This window comes from Scyliorhinus torazame, chromosome 15 (genome assembly GCF_047496885.1).
Source record: "Scyliorhinus torazame isolate Kashiwa2021f chromosome 15, sScyTor2.1, whole genome shotgun sequence".
NCBI classification, from domain to species: domain Eukaryota; kingdom Metazoa; phylum Chordata; class Chondrichthyes; order Carcharhiniformes; family Scyliorhinidae; genus Scyliorhinus; species Scyliorhinus torazame.
In genome coordinates, this window is record NC_092721.1 from 132562478 (window position 1) to 132582582 (window position 20105).

Sequence of the window (20105 nt, forward strand, 5' to 3'; positions counted from 1 at the left end):
GACTGGAGAACAGCTAATCTGGTCCCACTATTTAAGAAAGGTTGTAGAGACAAGCCAGGGAACTACAGATTAGTGAATCTCACGCCACACTACCAGAATGATATGGAGGCTTTGGAGAGGGTACAGAAAAGATTTTCCAGGATGTTGCCTGGTATGGAGGGCATTAGCTATGAGAAGAGATTGGAGAAACTTGATTTGTTCTCACTGGAATGACGGAAGTTGAGGAGCGACTTGATAGAAGTCTACAAGATTATGACGGGCATGGACAGAGTGGATAGTCAGAAGCTTTTTCCCAGGGTGGAAGAGTCTATTACTAGGATTTTTGGATTTCGGCGGCAGCGGTGCGCAGGGGCCCTCTGGGAGGTGAGTACTTACTTTAAAACCACTTACCTTTACAGGAGCAGCCCTTTGGATTTCGGCGGCAGCGGTGCGCAGGGGCCCTCTGGGAGGTGAGTACTTACTTTTAAAAGCCTTACCTGGTCCCGTGTTTGTTCTTCTTTTCTGTTTTATTTGTTTTTATAGAAGGCGGGAACCGGAAGTTCGACCCGCGGACCTCTGGGAAGTGCCCCCCCCCCCCCCAACCAATAAATTCTGGTGGAGAGGAAACCCGAGACACTACACGTGTAGTGTCTCCCACCCGCCCTCCTCCTCTAACCTAATAATAAGACCCATTGGTGTAAGGTAAGTGCCATATTATATTATTATTATATTATTAGCATTGTGCAGATCAAGGTTCGGAGGTGGAGGAGCAGTCTCTGTCAGCGAGAGAACTTGAGAACATCTAAGACACTCAGAAGGTAAGTATGTGATTTTTACTTTTATACCTTCTTTCAAATTGTGTGTGTCGGGGGGGAAACTGAAGTGACATCACAGAAAAGCTGTGGCCAGAGTGGCTGGTTGGGATTCTACCCTAAATTTAAAAAAAATTTGAGTATTTGGTAACTAATTAAACATAATAACTTAATTATAATTTAGAGGGATATCTAAGCCAGAGATCGGAGAGTACTATAGTTAGCTATCGCATTTCTATTAGAAATCTAGTGCTAGGAAACAGATAGTTGACAGTAACTTTGAAATTTTTTTTAAAATATTTTTTTTAAATAAAGACAAATTTTAATTTTAATTAATTGACGCAATGTCAGTTAGAGGGGTGCTGTGCTCTGACTGTGAGATGTGGCAGGTCCGGGAGGCTTCCAGCGTCCCGGATGGCTTCATCTGCAGAAAGTGCACCCAACTGGAGCTCCTCACAGACCGCATGGTTCGGTTGGAGCAGCAATTGGATGCACTTAGGAGCATGCAGGTGGCGGAAAGCGTCATAGATCGCAGTTATGTAAATGTGGTCACACCCAAGGTGCAGGCAGAGAAATGGGTGACCACCAGAAAGGGCAGGCAGTCAGTGCAGGAATCCCCTGTGGTTGTCCCCCTCTCGAACAGATATACCCCTTTGGATACTGTCGGGGGGGGGGGGATAGCCTATCAGGGGAAAACAGCCAGAGCAGTGGCACCACGGCTGGCTCTGATGTTCAGAAGGGAGGGTCAAAGCGCAGAAGAGTAATAGTAATAGGGGACTCTATAGTCAGGGGCACAGATAGGCGGTTCTGTGGACGTGAAAGAGACTCCAGGATGGTATGTTGCCTCCCTGGTGCCAGGGTCCAGGATGTCTCCGAACGGGTAGAGGGCAACCTGAAGGGGGAGGGCAAACAGGCAGAGGTCGTTGTACATATTGGTACTAACGACATAGGCAGGAAGGGGCATGAGGTCCTGCAGCAGGAGTTCAGGGAGCTAGGCAGAAAGTTAAAAGACAGGACCTCGAGGGTTGTAATCTCGGGATTACTCCCTGTGCCACGTGCCAGTGAGGCTAGATATAGGAAGATAGAGCAGATAAACACGTGGCTAAACAGCTGGTGTAGGAGGGAGGGTTTACATTATCTGGACCACTGGGAGCTCTTCCGGGGCAGATGTGACCTGTATAAGAAGGACGGGTTGCATCTAAACCGGAGAGGCATAAATATCCTGGCCGCGAAGTTTGCTAGTGTCACACGGGAGGGTTTAAACTAGTATGGCAGGGGGTGGGCATGGGAGCAATAGGTCAGAAGGTGAGAGCATTGAGGGAGAACTAGGGAATAGGGACAGTGTGGCTCTGAGGCAGAGCAGATGGGGAGAAGTTGCTGAACACAGTGGGTCTGGTGGCCTGAAGTGCATATGTTTTAATGCAAGGAGCATTACGGGTAAGGCAGATGAACTTAGAGCTTGGATTAGTACTTGGAACTATGATGTTGTGGCCATTACAGAGACCTGGTTGAGGGAAGGGCAGGATTGGCAGCTAAACGTTCCAGGATTTAGATGTTTCAGGCAGGATAGAGGGGGATGTAAAAGGGGAGGTGGAGTTGCGCTACTTGTTCGGGAGAATATCACAGCTGTACTGCGAGAGGACACCTCAGAGGGCAGTGAGGCTATATGGGTAGAGATCAGGAATAAGAAGGGTGCAGTCACAATGTTGGGGGTGTACTACAGGCCTCCCAACAGCCAGCGGGAGATAGAGGAGCAGATAGGTAGACAGATTTTGGAAAAGAGTAAAAACAACAGGGTTGTGGTGATGGGAGACTTCAACTTCCCCAATATTGACTGGGACTCACTTAGTGCCAGGGGCTTAGACGGGGCGGAGTTTGTAAGGAGCATCCAGGAGGGCTTCTTAAAACAATATGTAGACAGTCCAACTAGGGAAGGGGCGGTACTGGACCTGGTATTGGGGAATGAGCCCGGCCAGGTGGTAGATGTTTCAGTAGGGGAGCATTTCGGTAACAGTGACCACAATTCAGTAAGTTTTAAAGTACTGGTGGACAAGGATAAGAGTGGTCCGAGGATGAATGTGCTAAATTGGGGGAAAGCTAATTATAACAATATTAGGTGGGAACTGAAGAACATAGATTGGGGGCGGATGTTTGAGGGCAAATCAACATCTGACATGTGGGAGGCTTTCAAGTGGCAGTTGAAAGGAATACAGGACCGGCATGTTCCTGTGAGGAAGAAAGATAAATACGGCAATTTTCGGGAACCTTGGATGACGAGTGATATTGTAGGCCTCGTCAAAAAGAAAAAGGAGGCATTTGTCAGGGCTAAAAGGCTGGGAACAGACTAAGCCTGCGTGGAATATAAGGAAAGTAGGAAGGAACTTAAGCAAGGAGTCAGGAGGGCTAGAAGGGGTCACGAAAAGTCTTTGGCAAATAGGGTTAAGGAAAATCCCAAGGCTTTTTACACATATATAAAAAGCAAGAGGGTAGCCAGGGAAAGGGTTGGCCCACTGAAGGATAGGCAAGGGAATCTATGTGTGGAGCCAGAGGAAATGGGCGAGGTACTAAATGAATACTTTGCATCAGTATTCACCAAAGAGAAGGAATTGGTAGATGTTGAGTCTGGAGAAGGGGGTGTAGATAGCCTGGGTCACATTGTGATCCAAAAAGACGAGGTGTTGGGTGTCTTAAAAAATATTAAGGTAGATAAGTCCCCAGGGCCTGATGGGATCTACCCCAGAATACTGAAGGAGGCTGGAGAGGAAATTGCTGAGGCCTTGACAGAAATCTTTGGATCCTCTCTGTCTTCAGGGGATGTCCCGGAGGACTGGAGAATAGCCAATGTTGTTCCTCTGTTAGCAAGGATAATCCCGGGAACTACAGGCCGGTGAGCCTTACTTCAGTGGTAGGGAAATTACTGGAGAGAATTCTTCGAGACAGGATCTGCTCCCATTTGGAAGCAAATGGACGTATTAGTGAGAGGCAGCACGGTTTTGTGAAGGGGAGGTCGTGTCTCACTAACTTGATAAGAGTTTTTCGAGGAGGTCACTAAGATGATTGATGCAGGTAGGGCAGTAGGTGTTGTCTATATGGACTTCAGTAAGGCCTTTGACAAGGTCCCTCATGGTAGACTATTACAAAAGGTGAAGTCACACGGGATCAGGGGTGAGCTGGCAAGGTGGATACAGAACTGGCTAGGCCATAGAAGGCAGAGAGTAGCAATGGAGGGATGCTTTTCTAATTGGAGGGCTGTGACGAGTGGTGTTCCACAGGGATCAGTGCTGGGACCTTTGCTCTTTGTAGTATATATAAATGATTTGGAGGAAAATGTAACTGGTCTGATTAGTAAGTTTGCAGACGACAAAGGTTGGTGGAATTGCGGATAGCAATGAGGACTGTCGGAGGATACAGCAGGATTTAGATTGTCTGGAGAGATGGCAGATGGAGTTTAATCCGGACAAATGTGAGGTAATGCATTTTGGAAGGTCTAATGCAGGTAGGGAATATACAGTGAATGGTAGAACCCTCAAGAGTATTGAAAGTCAATGAGATCTAGGAGTACAGGTCCACAGGTCATTGAAAGGGGCAACACAGGTGGAGAAGGTAGTCAAGAAGGCATACGGCATGCTTGCCTTCATTGGCCGGGGCATTGAGTATAAGAATTGGCAAGTCATGTTGCAGCTGTATAGAACCTTAGTTAGGCCACACTTGGAGTATAGTGTTCAATTCTGGTCGCCACACTACCAGAAGGATGTGGAGGCTTTAGAGAGGGTGCAGAAGAGATTTACCAGAATGTTGCCTGGTATGGAGGGCATTAGCTATGAGGAGCGATTGAATAAACTCGGTTTGTTCTCACTGGAACGAAGGAGGTTGAGGGGAGACCTGATAGAGGTATACAAAATTATGAGGGGCATAGACAGAGTGGATAGTCGGAGGCTTTTCCCCAGGGTAGAGGGGTCAATTACTAGGGGGCATAGGTTTAAGGTGAGAGGGGCAAGGTTTCGAGTAGATGTACGAGGCAAGTTTTTTACGCAGAGGGTAGTGGGTGCCTGGAACTCTCTACCGGAGGAGGTAGTGGAAGCAGGGACGATAGGGACATTTAAGGGGCATCTTGACAAATATATGAATAGGATGGGAATAGAAGGATCCGGACCCAGGAAGTGTACAAGATTGTAGTTTAGTCGGGCAGCATGGTCGGCACGGGCTTGGAGGGCTGAAGGGCCTGTTCCTGTGCTGTAATTTTCTTTATTCTTTGAAACTACTGGAGAAGATTCTGAAGGAGACAATCTAAAGGAGAGCATGTAACCAAGTATATAGATGAGGGTAGTGCAGTTGATGTAGCTTTCATGAATTTCAGCCAAGCCTTTGACAAGATTCCACATGGGAGACTTACTAAGAAGGCAAATGCACATGGGATGCAGGGTGATTTGATGGGGTGGATTCATAATTGGCTTAGCAGTAGGAAACCGAGAGTGATGATAGATGGCTGCTTTACTGTCTGGAAGCCAGTGACCAGTGGCGTACCACAGGGATCCATACTGGGCCCCCTATTGTTTGTCATTTTATGTGAATGACACAGATAACTATGTCGGGGGTAGGATCAGTAAGTTTGCAGATGACACAAAGTTTGGCCGGGTGGTTAATAGTGAGGTTGAGTGTCTGGGTTACAGGAAGATATAGACGGGATGGTCAATGGGTGGATAAGTGGCTGATGGAATTTAACCCTGAAAAATGACGTGGTACGCTTTCGAAGGAGTAATTTAACAAGGAAGAATACTATGGAAGGTCTGACACTGGGATGTTCTGTAGAACAAAGGGAGCTTGGCGTGTTTGTCCATAGATCTCTGAAGGCAGAAGGGCAGGTTAATAGGGTGGTGAAAAAGGCACATTGGACTCTCACTTTTACCAATCGGGAATAGATTACAAACGCAGGGAGGTCATGATGGAGCTGTATAGAACTTTGGTGAGGCCACAGCTTGAGTACTGTGTGCATTTCTGGTCGCCACATTATAGGAAGAATGTAATTGCACTGGAGGGATGCAGATAAGATTCACCAGAATGTTGCCTGGGGTGGAATGTTTTAAGTTATAAAGAGAGGTTGGAAAGGCTTGGGTTGTTTTCTCTGGAGCAGAGAAGACTGAGGGATGACCTGATTGAGATGTACAAGATTGAGGGACATGGACAGGATGCAGCTATTCCCCTTTGTTGAAGGGTCAGTTACGAGGGGACACAAGGTCAAAGCGAGGGTTGGGAGGTTTAGGAGGGATTTGAAGAAAAACATTTTTACCCAGAGAGTGGTGGTGGTCTGGAACGCACTGCCTGGGAGGGTGGTAAAGACGGGATGCCTCACATCCTTTTTTTAAAAAAAAAAAAAAAAAAATACCTGGATGCGTACTTGGCACACCATAACATTCAAGGTTATGGGCCAGGCACTGGCAAGTGTGATTAGGTGGGCAGGTCAGGGCCTTTCATGCGTCGATGCAGACTTGATGGGCTAAAAGGGCGTCTTTGGCACTGCAGTATTCTGTGATTGCCAGTCCGGATTATATTTTTTAGAAATATTTTTATTCGCCATATTTTCTTCATTTTCGGCATACAAAGAAAGAATACAACAACAGAACAACCCCAACAATATAAAACCTAAAACGTAGACTCACAGAGCAAAAATGAAAACAACCCTCCCCACCCCCCTTAGGATTCAACAGCAACCAGCTCCTGAAAGTGCATACCTCTTTCGCCCCCTTCATCTCCACATACTCCAGGGTCAGAAACTCCAGCAGGTCCCCCCCACCATGTCAAGGCACAGGGTGGAGAAGCTGACCATCACACCACAAGACCCGCCTATGAGCAATCAGCAAGGCAAAGGCTAAAACATCTGCTCCCGCCTGCAACTCGGGCCAGTCCGACACCCTGAAAATGGCTTCTAGGGGACCAGGCTCCACATCCATATGCAAATTCCCCCGAGATAATTTTAAATCCCTCCCGCCAAAACCTTTCCAGCTTCGGGCAGGACCAAAGGATATGAACATGGTTTGCGAGGCCCCTCCCACACCGCTCACAAACATCCTCTACCCCCTCAAACAGCCGGCTCGTCTTTGATTTTGTGAGGTGCGCCCTATACACAACCTTCAATTGTATCAGCCCCAACCTCACGCACGAGGTTGAGGCATTCACCCTTCGCAGCACCTCACACCACAGTCCCTTTTCCACCCCCCCAAGCTCTTCCTTCCACTTCACTGTAACCCTCTTCCTGGACACCCTATCCTCCCATAAATCGCTGATACAACCCCCTTCTCCAACCCCCCACTGACAGTACCGCCTCCAACAGCGAGGAGACCGCGTGTTATCAGGAAGGTCGGGAAAACCTTCCTTGCAAAATCTCGAACCTGCAGGTACCTACACTCTTTCCCCTGCGCCACAATCCGTACTTCTCTCCCAGCTCCTCCAAGCTCGCAAATTGTCCCCCAAGAAACAGATCCTTCATTTACTTAATCCCCCTCTCGTCCCTTCTCCGAAATCTTGCATCCATCCTCCCCGGCTAAAAACCATGATTTCCCCCTAATCGGCATCCACCCTGACCTGGCCCACAGCTTAAACTGTCTAAACTGCCTCCAAATCCTCAATGTGGCCACCACCACCGGACCCCCGAATACTTACCCGATGCCATCGGGAGTGGTGCCATTGCCAGCAGCTGCAACCCTGACCCCCTACACGAGCCCTCCTCCATCTTAACCCATCGAAACTCTTCCCCACCCCACTCTTAACCCAGCCCCACACCTTCTCTGCATTTGCCACCCAGTAATAGTACAGTATGTTTGGGAGGCCTAGCCCCCCACTGCCTGTCACCCTCTCTACATGACCACCCTCCTAACCCTGGCCACCTTCTCTTTCTCTTTTTCCCCCCCCACCCCCCCACCCTCCCCCCAATAAACAACAAGATCAATTTGCCCACCTCCTTGAAGAAAGATTTCCTTAGAAAGACTGGCAGGCACTGAAATAGGAACAAAAATCACAGTAACAATTCATTTTAACTGCCATCACCAGACGACAGCGACAGAGGGAGGATGCCCCACCTTGCCAAATTGGCCTTCACCCTCCCCACCAAACTAGTAAAATTATACCTTGGGAGCCCACCCCAATCCCAAGCCACCTGCACCCCTAAGTACGTGGGTTGCCTCCAGACAAAATGGCAACCCCCCCCCCATGCCCTCACTCCCGGCTGGGAAACCATAAAATACTCACTCTACCCTCGGTTCAAATTATAACCCGAGAACGACCCAAATGGAGCAGCTCATGTTCCCCCCGACGTGGTCAGCTCTGAAATATAAAGTTACAGATCATCAGCGTATAAGGATACCCTTTGCTCCACCCTTCCCCTCACTAACCCCTTCCACAACCTCTAGCTCCTTAGCGCGATGACCAAAGGCTCTATAGCCAGTGCAAACAATACGGGGGGACATAGGACACCCGTGCCTCATACCTCGGTACAGAGCAAAATTTGTATTATTAGTGCGAACACCCCATCTGCTCCCTATACAGCAGTCGCGAACCTCGGCCCAATTCCAATTCTTTCTAATACCGCCATCAAATAACCCCACTCTACCTGAACAAATGCCTTCTCTGCATCCAGTGGCACCACCTCCATCTCATTTTCCTCCGCCGGCGACATAATCACATTTAACACCTTCTCACATTTAAAAACAGCTGCCTTTTCATGAATCCCATCTGATCCTCTCCTATCACCTTTGGGAGACACCCGTCCAACCTTGCCACCAGCACCTTTGCCAATATCTTGGCATCTACATTCAGTAGGGATATGGGCCTATACAAACCACACTCCACCGGACCCTTATCCCTCTTTAACAGCAGGGAAATCGAAGCCTGCCCTAACATCTGTGGCAAAGAGCCCCCTACCTATTTCCTCCTCAAAAACATTCCCACCATCAGCGATGCCAACTTGCCCTTAAACCGTCTCTTAATATTCCACTGGGCACCCATCTGGTCCCGCCGCCTTCCCTGACTGCATCCTCCAAATTGCATCCTTTACCTCCTGTCCTCTTTTTTTTTTTTTTTTCCCCCTAATCTCGGGTACTCCAACCTGTCCAGAAACTCGCTCATCTCTCACTCCTCTCCCGGTAGCTCCAACCTATACAACTCTTCAAAACCTTTATTGACCTGCTCCAGGGCCACCACTAGCTTCGCCATCTTGTCCCACACCTGGACTATCTCCCTCGCTGCTGCCTCCCTCTGCAGCTGGTTGGCACCGCCTTCTCTCCATGTTCATAGATTGCCCCCCTTGCCCTTCTCAACTGGCACTTTGCATGAAGCTCCTTCCTCTTAGCCAAAAGGGCCAGACCGCGTCTTCGATCGATCTCCAGCAACTCCTGCATCAATTTTTGGCGCGCCTCTCTCTCTCCCTCTTGTGCACCTTAGCCTTAAACACAATCACCTCCCTCCTTACTCCTGCCTTCAGAGTCTCCCAGACTACTGACTGCAAAAACTTGCCTATGCAATTAAACCTCACATAATCCTCGATCTCCTCCCCAATCTTATCGCAAAAACTCCGGTCCCCTAACAGCCACCCCTTTCTCCAGAACCACATCCACCCATTGGAGCGCATTGTCTGAAATCAATCTCACTGAATACTCCGACCCTTTGACCCCGGCCAATAACGCCTTCTCCATCTTAAAAAAGTCTATTCTCGAGTACACTTTATGTACTGGGGAGAAAAACGAATACTCCCGCTCCCTCGAGTGCAGGAACCTCCCATGGGTCCACTCCTCCCTGTTCTCGTATGAGCCCAGCCAGCACCTTCGCCCTGCCTGACTGGGCCAGCGAACGCAGCTGAGACCTATCCACTTTCACTCCTGCACCATGTTCCAGTCCCCCACCCACCCCTCTCTACTATTAACTTGTGGGTGTCCAAATACGGGATGGCACCCAGCATCCTCTTTGCAAACCCTGCATCATCCCAGTTAGGGCCATATATGCTCAGCAGTGCCACCAGCATCCCCTCTAATGCCCCCGTCACAATCATGTACCTGCCCCCTGATCTGCCACCTCCTTCTCCATATGAAACCTCACCCTCTTGCCCACCAATACTGCTACCCCCCGAGCCCTGCTGACTCGCCCAATCCTTCCTATGACTCACCTGATTCCTTCACCCTCCGATGAGTCACCACATCGGCCATTAGACTCTTTAAATGTGCAAACACCCTCAACCTCTTCACCGGTCCCCCAACCCCCTCAAATTCCACGTCACTAACCTGACCAGGAGTCCCCCGGCCCCTCCTATCCGCCATCATCATCCTCTGGGTCCTGCCCACTGGGCCTGTCCTGCCCTGTCCATTTGTTGCTGTTGAACCCCTCCCCCACCCTCCCTCCTAGAACCTCCCATCAAAACTTGTTTGACCAGGTTCCAACAACCGCGGCCCCTCCCCCCACCACAGTCCCATTCACGAGCCAACCCTCGCTAGTGGAGGCCCCTCCTCCCAATCTCCTTCCCCATGACCCAGTCCCTGAAAACCAAGACGAGCAAACAAAACCAGTGGGGGAAAAAAAACACCCACCAGAAAACCGCCATAACCTCAAAGCTCAATCTTCTCCTACCCACTGTAACACATAGCAGAGGTACACTACCCTTCCTCATCAACCAACCAAAAGCCAAGCTCCCAACTGCCCCCCCCCCCCCCCCCCACACATTAAAATAAACAAATATACATCCTGACACAGAAAACAAGAAATGAGGCTGTATACAGAATTTCACCTATTTTTATTTTTTCAGTCCAGAACCAAACACCGTCCCATCTCTCACTTTAACCCTAGTCCTTCAGCCTTCACAAGCGCCTCCACCGTCTCAAAGTAGAAGTCCCTCGTATTATAGGTCACCCTCCGCTTCGCCGGTTAGACCATGCCAAACCTCCACCATTAAACCACAGTTAAGTCCAGGTATATACGAATACCAGCTCCTTCCCACTGCACCTCACGCCTTTATTTCACCCAACTCTGGACCTTCTCCTTGGCATGGAATTTGTGGAAACAATTTAAGACTGCCCCTTGGCAGCTTGTCGTCTTCAGCTTGCACCTGAGCGATCGATGAGTCCTGTCAGCTCGTATCGGGAGGGTTCTTCCCCCTCTCCCAACAACTCCACCAACATCTTCACAAAATACTCAGTCGGCCTCGGGCCCTCCACCTCCTCGGGCAAGCCCACAAATTCTCAATCTGCCTCCACCACCCTCTGCAGCTGCTCACCCATTGAGGTGAACTGGTCACTATGTTGGGACAGAGCTTCCTCCACCCCCTTCAACTTCTCTCCTTGCTCCCGTACCTCGGCCGATGTCTTCAACACCGCCTTCTTCACTGGGGCCATCGCCTCCTCCACCAGCTCCTTCATCGCAGCCATCATCTCCTTGCGCATTACCTCCATGCGTTTGATGAACTGCCTATCGAATTCTCCACATCACCTCAATCATAGTTTCCACAGTGAAGGGTGCGGACCCATCCAGCATTCCAGCCTCCACCATCTTTCCTGCAGCCGGGCTGACCTGTTCACTCAATGGCGAGCTTTCGCTCGCCCCTTCCCAGCGTCTTTTGTCTGGATCTTCGCCATTCTCCTCCTTCTTTATGTCATCCTGCACCAGCTTATCAAAAACTGCCCCTGGAACCGGGCATTAAACTCCAAAAAACAGAGCCTCGAGCAGGAGCCACCCAGCATGCAACTTCCACTTGTATGCCGCCACTGGAAGTTCTTCATCAGTCTGGATTATATAATATTAATACTGACGAGGTATAAATATTCTCTTTCAGTCCTAGCCAATAAAGGTTTAAGTAATGCTTGATTTTTAAAGGGATTTAGTACTGCAAGGTGTCTACCTTACAAAATGCTTAGAAGCATGTTAATTTTTGAATGTTTAAGAAGTAAGCAAACTATTCTATTAGAGACTTGTGTCTAGGATTATGGTTTGAAACAAAATGCATGAGTGATTTTGGGCATTGTTACATTTAATGAAAAAAAACAGCTTTTACCTTAATTGTGCAAAGAAATCTTGCAGCTATAATTAATTCTATTGCGTTTATTTTTCAACACCACTTTAGTCCTTGGTTGCATAGCAACATTTGAATCACACAGTTGTTTCCTGTTCATAAATGTATTTTAATAACCGTAAGACAACTGCAGGTTGCCTCGGCCAGGTTACTACATGGCCCAGGAACACCTAAGAGAGGGAAAGAAATAAGCTGAAAATAATAGGGATTTTAGGGATTTTATTCCAAAAATAGATTTTCATAAGTTTAAATATCAATGGCAAATAACAATTTCACATGAAATTGTATTCTAGTTTAGAAGCCTCAGCTCTCTCAGATATGTCATTCCATTTGATGCAACATGGATAATTGAACATGCAAAACTTAATTCAAGTACTTACTGTAATAAATTGCATTTAGTTTGCACCTTTAGCATAGGAAACCGTGACAAAGCACTTCACAGAAGCACAATCAATTAAAATTGGATGCCAAGATTTAAAAAATGTTCGGGATGATTAAGGAGAGGGTTTGAAAGAGGAGAACAAATTCCAGAGCTTGCCACCCACATGGTTGATGGCATATCAGTCAGGTTAGAGTGGGCGTAATGGGGAGAGGAGGTTATTGAGGTAATAAGAGAAAAAGCCATGAAGAGATTTAAAAAGCAGGATGAGAAGTTTAGATTTGAGATCCTGTGGACTAGTAGCTAGCATAGGTCCGTAAGAACAGGAAGTAAGTGGTAAGCGGAATTTGGTGTGGGACAGAATATTTATTGGATAAGCTGAAGATTACAGAATGTAGATGAAAGGAGAGCAGCTAGAACAGCAGTGGAATAGTCAAGTCTGAAAATGACCAAAGCATGGGCAATAGTTTCAGCAAATGGACGAGGGTGAATAATGTCAAGAGATGGAAGTAAACAGTTTTAATGGTGAAGATACAATTGGATGGGAAGGTCATTCAGCATCCAATAGAGCACAGTGGTTGTGAACAGTTTAGTTCAACCTGAGAATGTGGCTGAAGTGCCAAAGAACAGAGTTTTTGATAAGAAGTGAAGATGGCTATGATCTTCCTATGTTTAATTTGAGTTAGCTGTGCCTCGTGTGGGACTAGATGCAAAGAGCAATCCACGTTCTCTAAAACCCTCAGCACTTCCTTGTGCCATATCCCTCTAAACTCATTCTATCCATGTATTTGTCAAGATGCCTTTTGAACACCGTTAATGTATCTGTTTACACAACCACAACCTCCTCTGACAACACATTCCAGGCACTCTCCACCCTCTGTGTATAAAATTTTTTTTAAAAACTGCCTTGCACGTCTCCTCTAAACTCTGCCCCATGGACCTTAAACCTATGCCCACTGGTGACTGACCCCTCCATCCTGGGAAAGAGTGCTTGCACATCCACTCTATCCATGCTCCTCATAATCTTGTAGACCTCTGTCAGACCATTCCTCAACCTCCGTCGTTCTAATGAAAACGGTCCGAGTCTATTCAGCCTCTCAGTGTAGCTAACACCCTCCAGACGAGGCAACATCCTGGTAGACCTCCTCTGCACCCTCTCCAAAGCCTCCACATCCTTCTGGTAATGTGGCGACCAGAATTGTGCGCAATATTCCAAGTGCGGTCTTACCGAGGTTCTATACAACTGTAGCATGACTTGCCAGTTTTTATACTCTATCCAATGAAGGCAAGCATTCCGTATGCTTTCTTGACTACCTTGTCCATTTGTGTTGCCACTTTCAAAGATCTGTGGACCTGCATGCCCAGATCTCTTTGACTTTCTATATTCCTAAGAGTTTTGCCATTTGCGGTATATTTCCCCTCTATGTTAGACCTACCAAAATGTATTACCTCTCACTTGTCTGGAATAAACTCCATTTGCCATTTCTCTGCCCGAGTCTCCAACCTATCTATGTCCTGCTGTATCCTCTGACGATCCTCAACACTATCTGCACTCTACCAACCTCGGTCTTATCGGCAAACTTACTAATCAGACCAGCTACATTTTCCTCCAAATCGTTTGTGTACCACAAACAACAGAGGTCCCAGCACAGTGGAACACCACTAGTCATAATCTTCCATTCAAAAAAACACCCTTCTATTGCTATCCTTTGCCTTTTGTGACCGAGCCAGTTCTGTATCCATCTTGCCACCTCACCTCTGATCCCATGTGACTTCACCTTTTGTACCAGCCTGCCATGAGGCATCTTGTCAGAGGCTTTACTGAAGTCCATGTAAACAACATCCACCGCCTTCCCCTCATCAATCATCTTTGTCGCCTTCCCAAAAAACTCCCCTTGACAAAACCATGCTGTCTATCGCTAATGAGTCCATTTGTTTCCAAATGGGTAGAAATCCTGTCCCTGAGAATTCTCTCCAATAATTTACCTACTACTGACGTGAGGCTCACCGGTCTATAGTTTCCAGGATTATCCCTGCTACCATTCTTAAACCGAGGTACCACATTAGCTATTCTCCAGTCCTCTGGGATCTCACCTGCAGCCAATGAGGATACAAAGATGTCAGTCAAGGCCCCAACAATTTCTTCCCTTGCTTCCCTCCGTATTCTGGGGTAAATCCCATCCGGCCCAGGAGACTTATCTACCTTTAATATCTTTTAAAATACCCGATACTTCCTCCTTTTTGATGTCAACATGACCAAGACTGTCCATACACCCTACCCAAGAATCATCTGCCACAAAGTCCATTTCTTTGGTGATCACTAATGCAAATTACTCATTTAGTATCTCACCCATTTCCTCTGACTCAACACATAGATTCCCCCCACTGTCCTTAAATGGTCCAATCCTTTCCCTGGCCACCCTCTTGCTTTTTACATATGAATAAAAAGTTTTGGGATTCATCTTAATCCTACTTGACAAGGACTTTTCATGACCCCCACCTAGCCCTCCTAATTTCCTGCTTAAGTACCTTCCTACTTTCTTTATGTCTAGATGTCAGAAAAGCAATCTGACAATACGTGCAAAGGAAGCGTGGTGAGAGATATGGCTGAAACTGGCTTTGTCAAAGTCACAATGACATCTGCGTATCACCGAGTTGGTGGCGCATTATCTCTCCTTGACTTTCACAGCAGGGCGACAGTCAGGAGAGTTAATCTGACAACATTCTCAGGTTCCTATTTCTGCTGCAGGTGGCTGACATTCCTCCTTCCAGATTGATATTATGTTCTAAATCTTGTCAATTCCCCAAGCTACCTTGCTGGATCAACCATTCCTGTTTGGATTCCGATTCAGTTTCACCTCTTAGTCATCTTGTTAATTAACCATTCTCTTCCACAGCCCAACACTGATAGCTGATTATTTCACTCAATTAACCAGCTTGCTTGTAGATCCTGAATCCATCTATGGTCCATCGCTGTTTTTGACAAATAAACCCAAAATGAATTAGTTGGGCTGAATGGTCTGTTTATGTGCTGTGCATTCTATATAGGTGCATGAAAAATTTAATGGATGGATTACATTTAGTTATATTTATATCCTAATTTTGCACTGAGGTCTTGTAGCTTGGCTACTTTAAATTTGTTCTGACACAACATATGAAGATGGTTTGGGCTATATTACGGAGGATACATTATAGTGTATTCATTTCCAGTTTAATGTCTCATTTTCATATGTACAAAGATGTGAATGATTTAATCTTTATTGTATTTACTAGGAAACTATGCTGGATGAGAACCATCATGTTGCTGTTGCACTTGGCAAACCAGACATGATCACCAAAACCCCTCTACAGGTAATGATAGCTACTTAATATTATCTAATATTTACGACACAGAAACAAACCATTGACCCCTAACAAGTTTAGCTAACATTGACTAACAAACCAAACAAAATAAGATTGCATTTCTATGAGTTTAATTTGTCAAAGCATCGAAGTTAATAAACAACAAAATATCTCCAACATTATGGGCCCTGACAATATCCCGGCAATAATACTGAAGACTGGTGCACCAGAACTTTCTGCACCCCTAGCCAAGCTGTTCCAGTAGAGCTACAACACTGGCATCTACCTGGCAATGTGGAAAGTTGCTCAAGTGTGTCCTGTGCACAAGAAACAGGACAAATCTAACCCAGCAAATTATAGCCCTATCAGTTTACTCTCCATCAAAGTGATGAAAGGAGTCATCGACAGTGCTATCAAGCGGCACTTACTCAGCAATAACTGCTCACGGATGCTCAGTTTGTGTTCCGCCAGGGTCATTCAGCTCCTGACCTCATTACAGCCTTGGTTCAAACATGGACAAAAGAGCTGAATGCCAGAGGTGAGGTGAGAGTGACTGCCCTTGACATCAAGGCAGCATTTGACCGAGTCTGGCATCAAGAAGCCCTCGCTAAACTGGAGTCGATTGGAATCTGGGGGGGGAACTCTCCGCTGGTTGGAGTCATACCTGGCACCCCTCCAAGTCACTCGCCATCCTAACTTGGAAATCGGGGGCTGGTTTAGCACAGTGGGATAAACAGCTGGCTTGTGATGCAGAACAAGGCCAGCAGCGTGGGTTCAATTCCCGTACCGGCCTCTCCGGACAGGTGCCGGAATGTGGCGACTAGGGGCTTTTCCCAGTTACTTCATTGAAGCCTACTTTTGACAATAAGCTATTATTATTATTATTATTATTATTATTATTAAATATATCGCCGTTCCTTCTGTTGCTGGGGCAACATCCTGGAATTCCCTCCCTCATAGCACAGTGGGTGGTCCTATACCTGGAAGGACTACAGCGGTTCAAGAAGGCAACTCACCACCACCTTCTGAAGGACAGCTAGGAATGGGCAATAAATGCTGGCTTAACCAGCATCCCGTATATTAATTTAAAAACAATCCTCCTTTGCAAGTCCAGCATATGTTGCCGATTCCTCATTTCCCTTTAACTGAATGGCTTGGAGGTAATTTCAGAGGGCAGTTAAGACGACCACATTGTCCAGGTCTGGAGTCACATGTAGGCCAGACCAGGTAAGGATGGCAGATTTCCTTCCCTTAAGGACATTTGTAGACCAGATTGTTTTTTTATGACACTCAACTATAGTTTCATGGTCACCATTACTGAGACTAGCTTTTACTTCCAGATTAATTAATTAATTGAATTTAAATTCCATTTGAACTGGTCTCCCCCAGAGCATAGCCTCAGCCTATGGATTACGAGTCCGGCGACAGTGCCACTATGTCACTGGCTCTTTCTTATGTTGCATGCATAGCCTTCATAAATTAAATTGTTTTATTTGTGAACCAGTGTAAAATACTACATTACATGAGGTGCCAAGTATTACAAGGCCTTTTTTCACAATTCTTCTGCATCTACCCTTTCTTTAGCTGCAAGAGAATGTAAATCAGGAACCATCCCAGTTCACACTTCTGACCTTTAAGGATCTAATCTCTTCAGCCATTGCTATGGCACCAGATAATCCTATGTACTGGGAGAACTTTCAAGCCAAGCAAGAAAAAACGAGACCGAGGATGCCTTTATGACATTATTACTGCAAGGAGCAGAGCTGTCAATCGTGAATCTTGGGTACCTTAATCACAGACAGGCAACTGAAGGAGACAATGTACAATATAAATCAATTATTTCCATTTCCTCAGAGAGCGCTTTTCTTAAGCATTGTACAGAATGATTGGTGCGCACCTTGGTTTTAGATTTATGACAATGAGTGTAACGGTGTCATATTGGTGACTTATTTTAACATTATGCTTTTGCAGACAAAATGGAAAAGTCAGTCTGACAACTGAATGGATTCAAAGGAGTAAACTATTCTTTCTGATGACTCGTGAAGAAATTGATTAATAATATACTTTATTATTGTCACAAGTAGGCTCACATTAACACTAATGAAGTTACTGTGAAAAGCCCCCAGTCGCCACATTCCGGCGCCTGTTCGGGTACACATAGGGAGAATTCAGTGTCCAAATTACCTAATAGCACGTCTTTCGGGACTTGTGGGAGGAAACCGGAGCACCCGGAGGAAACCCACGCAGACATGGGAGACCGTGCAGTCTCTGCACAGACAGTGGCCCAAGCCAGGGATCGAACCTGGGACCCTGGCGCTGTGAAGCAACAGTGCTAATCACTGTTCTACTTACTGTGTTGTGATGGTCTAGTAAACAAGATTGTAGGATCTTTTCTGAAAAATGTATTTGAACCCTGGATTAGCCATGACCAGAACAAATTTCTCTGAATTTTGGACTGGAGGAAGGGACAGATGCAGTAAATACTTGAGAGATTCAATTTAGCAAGAGAAATCCAGATAAACAATGTTCACCTTTCATAAGCAACCATTTAGGTAGAAACTAGCACGATGAATTCTTCTTTATTGGTATTTGCTGCATCTTACATTTCTAGACCGGGACCATCTGACAATAATAGGGACAGAGCAAGGTAAGTACTGTCCCTTCAAACCATTTCAATTGCATTGGTGCTCGCCACATGAACCTAACCCTTTGAATCATTTTCTGAATGGTGCACACTGTCTGATGCACCTCAATTTGTTTCTTGCAGCAGAACACACTTACCACTTGCGCATCAAAGGCTCAGTTTTTTTTAAATAGCCAATTTCAGCCTTTAAACATTGTATTCTTTGCAGTGATATATTATTTTCAGTGATGTGTTCACATATGTGATATATATGATGTGTTCATATATGATGTGACTTTTTGCAGAATCTGATTCAGGGTTTTAGCCAAATCCACTGGGACTAATTCTTGGGAATTTAGAATTAATGAGAACCAAGTTGTTTCCCTGCCTTGTCTTTAGTCAAAGACAGTTCTTCATGATGCTACCAGTATTGTATGCGGTTGAGTGAAATCGGCCCAAACATGAACGAAGGACAGTTCTATTGGGGAAAATTGTTTAGGTAGCATCTAGAATTGTTGATGTCCATTTTCCCCCCTCCTCTCCCCTACAATACCTCCCCCACCCCGAGAAAATAGCTTCTGTGATCTTTGAAGTGTGTTGAAAAAGAAAATTGGTCTCAAGCCTTCTAATTGAAGAAAGTGACATTTTCATGAGCAAATCGCGAATCTGCATGAAGTCTGTAAACACCTTTTTTGGATTTTACTTTGCATTAAAATGTATTTGTGATCTAAATGCTCATGGTACTAATTGTTCCAATTATTGGTGAATACAGGATTAGAAACTGTTGCTAATTTGCGTGTTGTCTCTTAATTTTGCTCTGTTTAATTACGTTTGCTCAAGAGTCGCCAGGTATCTTTCGACACCACCACAAGGTTCAGAACCGAATACTGATCACAGACTCAATACACCAGTTCAAAAGCAATGCTCATTTATTTACACAGTCAAATCTACTCCTGCATAAACTCTACAAACTAAACTATCACTATTACTAAAGCCCATACTTAGCTTCGGGTGCCCACTCAGTCAGAGGAACAATGGCTATTGCTCGGTTCTGAGGCTGCTGGGTTGAGCTGTTTACAGGATAGCAACTAGGAGCGTCTAGCTCGTAGAGTGCGTTGGCTTGGAACTTGGTCTGGTGTAGCTGCTAGGCAGGTCTCTCTCTTCGCTGAGAGCCAAAGCCAAAGAAGAAATATTCTCCCTTGGGAAATACCTCTTATACCTAAAAGGGTTTCGCGTGCTTTTGGGCGGGCCTTGAACTTGGCCTCAATTAATTGGGCCTTTCCCAATCATTCGTATCGATCTTCCTCCATTAGAGGGGTGGGTTCCCTGGTTGCTGAGCGTGTCCTAGGTGGCCGTTGGTTTGCTTTGTTTGAGTCTCTTCTGGCGCTGGGGTATCTGCCTTGACATTGTGTATCTAAATGTTTCCCTTTTGTCCCCGGAGATGGCTCATTAGTATGTAGATGGCTTAGTAGTTTCTGTCCTGTCTGAGAGCTAAGGTTCTAATCAACAGACCGACCTTGCACCTGCTTGTTTCTCAGTATTGTCCAATTTTCCCTGCATTCTTTGCAAGTGTCCATTTTGTAATCGGGATGTGGCCATCCCAGATGGCTACAAAACCCAACGATGTGGCTTCTGAAGGATGTGGAATACTATACCATGGCCCAGTCAGTGGATGGTGGGTAGGTGAAGAGAAGGGGAATGTGATTTTAATGCCTTGTAGATTTTCCAGATATTTTAAAATCACAGCAAGTTTCTTTAAGTAGTTTGCAGCTTAATATCTTGGCATTACTGTTTTTCCTATGTATTCCCAAGTGCTTCAAACCTGGTGACCACTAGATCACGGATACTCTGTAATTTAAACCACATTTAACTGCACTCAGCTCATTTTCCAAATTTAACTCTAGTATACTCTCTTTAACCATGGTG

At 46.1% G+C, this 20105-nt stretch overlaps 1 protein-coding gene across 2 annotated transcripts in view; it reads left to right on the plus strand.

Moving 5' to 3' along the window:
• aasdhppt (aminoadipate-semialdehyde dehydrogenase-phosphopantetheinyl transferase) overlaps window positions 1-18965 on the plus strand; it is a 97883-nt gene extending 78918 nt beyond the window's left edge. Inside the window, exons 5-6 of one of the 2 annotated variants that reach the window (XM_072476753.1) lie at window positions 15488-15565; window positions 17141-18965. In XM_072476753.1, the coding sequence (XP_072332854.1) occupies window positions 15488-15565; window positions 17141-17296 (234 nt within the window). In that variant the 3' untranslated portion in view covers window positions 17297-18965. Of the gene's footprint in view, window positions 1-15487; window positions 15566-17140 lie in introns of those variants that run through there. The other variant, XR_011935192.1, reaches the window with a different exon arrangement.
• The last annotated feature ends 1140 nt before the right edge of the window (window positions 18966-20105 follow it).